The sequence below is a fragment of the Sinocyclocheilus rhinocerous genome, unplaced genomic scaffold (assembly GCF_001515625.1).
Source record: "Sinocyclocheilus rhinocerous isolate Xijiao unplaced genomic scaffold, SAMN03320098_v1.1 scaffold1058, whole genome shotgun sequence".
Classification (NCBI taxonomy): Eukaryota; Metazoa; Chordata; class Actinopteri; order Cypriniformes; family Cyprinidae; genus Sinocyclocheilus; species Sinocyclocheilus rhinocerous.
In genome coordinates this window covers 95254-100393 of record NW_015662162.1, presented here as the reverse complement: position 1 = coordinate 100393, position 5140 = coordinate 95254, and the positions used below count along the sequence as shown (strand labels likewise).

The 5140-nt window shown below is 39.5% G+C and overlaps 1 protein-coding gene across 3 annotated transcripts in view; it reads left to right on the top strand.

Moving 5' to 3' along the window:
• LOC107727558 (nicalin-1) overlaps positions 1 to 5140 on the top strand; it is a 15961-nt gene that overhangs the window by 3313 nt on the left and 7508 nt on the right. For 2 of the 3 annotated variants that reach the window (XM_016537454.1, XM_016537453.1), the window contains exons 4-9: positions 846 to 940; positions 1801 to 1881; positions 1954 to 2057; positions 3062 to 3150; positions 4467 to 4606; positions 4703 to 4923. In XM_016537454.1, coding sequence (XP_016392940.1) covers positions 846 to 940; positions 1801 to 1881; positions 1954 to 2057; positions 3062 to 3150; positions 4467 to 4606; positions 4703 to 4923 — 730 coding nt within the window. The remainder of the gene's footprint in view (positions 1 to 845; positions 941 to 1800; positions 1882 to 1953; positions 2058 to 3061; positions 3151 to 4466; positions 4607 to 4702; positions 4924 to 5140) is intronic. The other variant, XM_016537455.1, reaches the window with a different exon arrangement.

Below are 5140 nucleotides of genomic sequence, written 5' to 3'. Positions count from 1 at the left end.
TTTTTGTTTTCATTTTGAAAAGCTTGTTATCTTTGCTGTTTACCTCACGTTATGCTATGGAAGCTCTTTTATTTATTTTTTATTTGATTCCTCAGTGTTTGCTAAACGTTCTGTAATTTATTAGTCGGTATATAATACAGCATGTGGTGTGTGCCATGCCTCATCTTATTCGTTTTTGTTAATAAAGTGTTGTAAGCTAGTTTGTCATTGTATCTGAGAGAGAGAGAGAGCATCCGGTTTTGTTGACATAAAACTAGACGCGCCGGCAGCGCTCTCTCTCACTCATATGAGGGAAATCCACCTGCAATCCGAGCGGAGAGTTTAGGCTACTCACGGACTGAATATGCGCTCTGCAGTAATAACATGATCGGTGCCTATGGTCCACGCTGATAGCTGTTCCGGGGCAGTTTTTTAGTTTTAATTTCCATAAACGTATATATAGCAGTAGAGCTAATATAGTGGCTGGAAATCTCTTTATCCTTCGGTTCCTCGGGCTTCCCCATCTTCATAGACAAAATGCGGTTCATGGTTGCTCAGAGCGCTTTAGAAAGAAGGTGCAAATGGCGCGGTCACAATTTCCACGCATTTTTAGACACTGGGAGCAGGGAAATATTAATAATATCTATTTAGAACGCCTTATTGTAGTAATTAAAATATCGATATTTGGCGCCAGATATCGATTCTCGTATCGCATGGAGAAGGACAATGATATATCGCCATATCGATATACTGTCCCACCCCTAGTGTGTATGTGTTTTAATGTGTGTGGATAATTTTTAATGTATATTTATGTACTTATACAATGCCCAGGTTAATATACTTCAACTTATTATGTTTTCATCCAGTGCTGCTGCACACAGCGACAGCTAACGGTTTTCAGATGGTGACCAGTGGAGCTCAGAGTAAAGCTGTCAGTGACTGGGCCATTACTAGTCTAGAGGTGAGTATAACTCACTCCAGAACAGACTCGTTTACCCATAAACGAAGCTTCTGTCATCACATGCTCACCCTCATGTCCTTCCAAACCCCTGTGTCTTCCTTTGTTCTCTGGGCCAAAAATGAAGATGATTTGAAGAACGTTCATGCCGCTCTCTATCATCCAATGGAAGTCGACTGTGATCAGAAGCTGTCGAACTCAAGAAAGGACCATAAAAGTAGTTCATCCACTTTTGGCCATTGTGTTGGACGTTCTAGCAGCGGTTTTAGGCTCAGAGGACATTAATAACACTAATCTGAGAATGTCAGCCAGTTAATGCTCAACACAACAACAGTTGAGTTGAGTGAGAGTCAGGTGTTTATAAACCCTTCGGCAGTGCAGCATTTGACTCTTAAAGTGTGAAATCTCACAGAAGTGTCACTCAAGATTAGTGGTCGACCGATATATTGCCAAGGCCGATATATCGGCCGATATTTGGCATTTTTAAATATCGGCATTGGCAGATAAGTTTTCCTGTTTGGCCGATGCATTCAAGGCGGGACTTTTATTTTGACGGCGCTGACAGCGACAGCTTCACTGGAGACATCGATTGTTTATTAAATATTTATTTATTTGTGAAAAATACTTTGTCATCTAAAGTATATGTATGTTTATTTAACACATTTACTTTTTAATCCATTTTCAAATGATTTCAAATTTCTTAAACATTAATTAAAATAAATAAAATTATATCGGCCATCGGCCACCCTGCTTTCCAAGATATCGGCATCGGCTGTCAAAAAACCAATATCGGTCGACCACTACTCAAGATTGCTAGTTGCCCTTTTCATCTCACTTATGTAATCTCTGAATTGTGTTGCCAGGGTCGTCTCACAGGTGCGGGAGGAGAAGATCTGCCCACTATCGTCCTGGTGGCTCACTACGACTCTTTCGGAGTTGCTCCGGTAAGCTGCTTTCATTCTTTATGTGCATTTCTGAGTTATTTGTTACGATATTCGATGCGTGTTTTGTTTCAGTGGTTGTCGTACGGCGCAGACTCAAACGGCAGTGGCGTCGCCATTCTGCTGGAGCTCGCGCGACTGTTTTCCAGACTCTACTCCTACAAACGCACTCATGCAGGGTAACGTTGATGATTTATTTTGTAAAACAGACTTTTGAAACTGATTTCTGTCTGTGCGCTTTAGGGTGATTTGGCAAAAAATGTAAATCTCGAATTTTTTTTTTTTTTCAGAACGTTTTACCGATTCTCAATTTTTTAAGATTTTTAACTTGTCGACTTGAAAATGTAACTACAACATGATTAAAGTAACTTTTTCTTTATTTCTCTAGTTAAAGAAAATTCTATTCCAAGTGCATCACACATGAAGTTGTCAACATGACGTAAATGTTAAACAAATCACTTGTTAAATATCTTTGCAGAAAATATGCATGAACTACAACTACATCCTGTACAAACTTGTCTTATACATATTATGTGTTCAGAAATAATGCTTTTAAAAAAATCTCAAAAGTCAAAGTAATTCAAATTCAAAACGACTTAAGGTATAACACAAGTAGATATTATTAACTATAAATGTTCTGTAAAAACAACAGCAGCTTTCAGCTGGTCACCAAGATGCAAACATGAAATATTAGACATACTGTAGTAGTTACAGTTTTTTTTTTTTTTCGATTGCGCTGCTTTTCCATTGTTTTTCTGTGTAAACATGGACATGTTTGACTGTTGCGCTCGCGTCTCATGCATGAAACGGCTTTCTAAAAACACGGCGCTCAAGTTAAAAGAAGTTCACTCCAATCTTCTTGCATGTTTTTCCTTTTCCACTGCCTGCGTCGCATCTTTGTCAACACAAAAGCGCATTCTGTGTGCTATATTTATGGTCCTTCACAGAGCGCGTCACACGTGAGCAGTTAATCGTGGTTGGCTCATTCTTTTCTTTACTCTTAATACCGGCATATTGTCAAAGTGTCTAATTCTAACGTTTAATAATATTTATATTCTAAATCGCGATTCCTCGATTTCTAAAAAGTAAAATCGTGGCAAAACATTAAATTCGAATTAATCGATAAAATCTGAAAAATTGCCCAGCCCTAGCGTGCTTTATAAAAAAATTTCTTTTTTTGTAGATACAACCTGCTGTTTTTCTTGTCGGGAGGCGGGAAGTTTAACTACCAAGGCACGAAACGCTGGCTGGAGGACAACCTGGATCACACAGGTACGAATATTGCTTCACAACCTAAGCTGAGCTCGACGGTTTGAGTATTTCACTCATATTTGTGGCTAAAAAAAGATGTTTATGAACGTGCAGAGCAAATATAGTTTATATGGAGTACAATTACAAAATAAGAGTCTCAGTGTATTTCGGCCTTGTTTATTATTAGAAGTCTCGTATTATACATATCTATTTCTGGTTATTTTTTGGTATTTCAATTAAACAATCAGAGTATTATGAGCAGCTGAAAGTAAATTTTATACATTTCAAAATAAGAGTCCCATGTATTTTTGGCTTGTTTATGATTAAAAGTCCTGTGTAATGCATAATGTTTTTTTGCTACATAATCTGTTGATTTATGAGCAGCTGGAAGTAGTAAAGCATAGATATTTCAAAATAGGAGTCCTGGTTTATTTATAATTAAAAGCCCCATATTATGCATAACGTTTTTTTCTGGTTAAGGTCCTTGCACACTGAGTCCGAAAATAATTTCGACCTAACGTTGTGTCAATCACGTTTACACACTTCAGGATGTCAGTGGCTCAGTTTGATGCTTTGCTAGCAATACTGGAACCACATATTTAAAAGAAGACCACCAATTTCCGTGAACTCTGTGTGCAAGGACCTATACAGTACTGTGCTGCGAGATGAAGTGGATTAGACACCATTCTGGATTTTGGCGATCGCTTGTAATGTGTAATGTGGCTCTGAATTGTCAAAACATGTCTCAAAATGCTTGCTACGAATGCGAAAAAGGCAAAAAATTGAACCCGATCCCAATTTTTTTATGACGGGCAAAAGTTTCGGAGGCAGTGTGTAAACATGATTGACATAAGGTCCCGCATTATGCAAAAGATTTTTTTTTTCTAGTTATTATTGATATTTTGGTTAAACAATAAGCCATATTTGGCATTTATTCCAAAGTTTGAAATATATATAATTCAAAATTATTAAATTGGTACAGCTTGAAGCAGAAATAGCTAAAAACCTAGTGTACTTTTTGCATTTAAACAAATTAGATAATTTTACTTGTAAATGTCTCCTCACATCCGTTTATTAAGGGGAAATAAATCATTTGATACATTTTCATTGTGTTCCAAAATTGTAAAAATATTTTTGTATTTTTATAAAATATATTTAACATGGTTAAATTCCCCAAAGGTGGCTTTAATATTGTTACTTGGTACCAATAATAATGATAAGCTGCAAATTCAAAGAAAAAAAAGAAAAAATCTTCTTGAATGGAAAAGAAGTGAGCATGAACCCCTGCTAAGACGTCTTGTAAAACGGTAGGTATTGACCTCGTCCTTGTCTTTCAGATTCCAGTCTGCTCCAGGACAACGTGGCGTTTGTTTTGTGTCTGGACACTCTGGGTAACAGCGACAACCTTCACCTCCACGTGTCTAAACCACCGAAAGAGGGAAGCCCACAGCACGCCCTTCTCAAAGAGCTAGAGACTGTAAGATTATCCGCTCCTCATCTAGAAATAAACACATTATTTACTCCTCATGACGTCAAACCCCATTGGCCGGTCATCGTTGTCTCCTGTTTTTAGGTTGCGGCCCATCAGCACCCCGACCTGAAGTTCTCAATGGTCCACAAGAAGATCAACCTGGCCGACGACACTCTGGCGTGGGAGCATGAGCGCTTCGGCATCCGCCGCCTGCCCGCCTTCACCCTGTCCCACCTGGATAGCCACCGCAGCCCCGAGCGCCACTCCATCATGGACATGCGGTCAGTGTCCTCTCTGGAGGGGGCGGGAGAGGCCACCGCTGGGTGGGTGATGATTGGTGCTCTCTCTCTGTCGCCCTGACAACTAGTATGGCGTTATTTTACTGACAAATGTCGAGAGCGCATTATTGTAGCGCGAAAGCACATTAATACAAAGCGCGAGCGCGAATCTCTCCGCTCGCGCGCGGATTTCCTTTGCTCTAGCACAAAACCGGACGCGCGCGCTCAGATACACGCTGCTCTCGCCCGGAGAGAGTGCGCG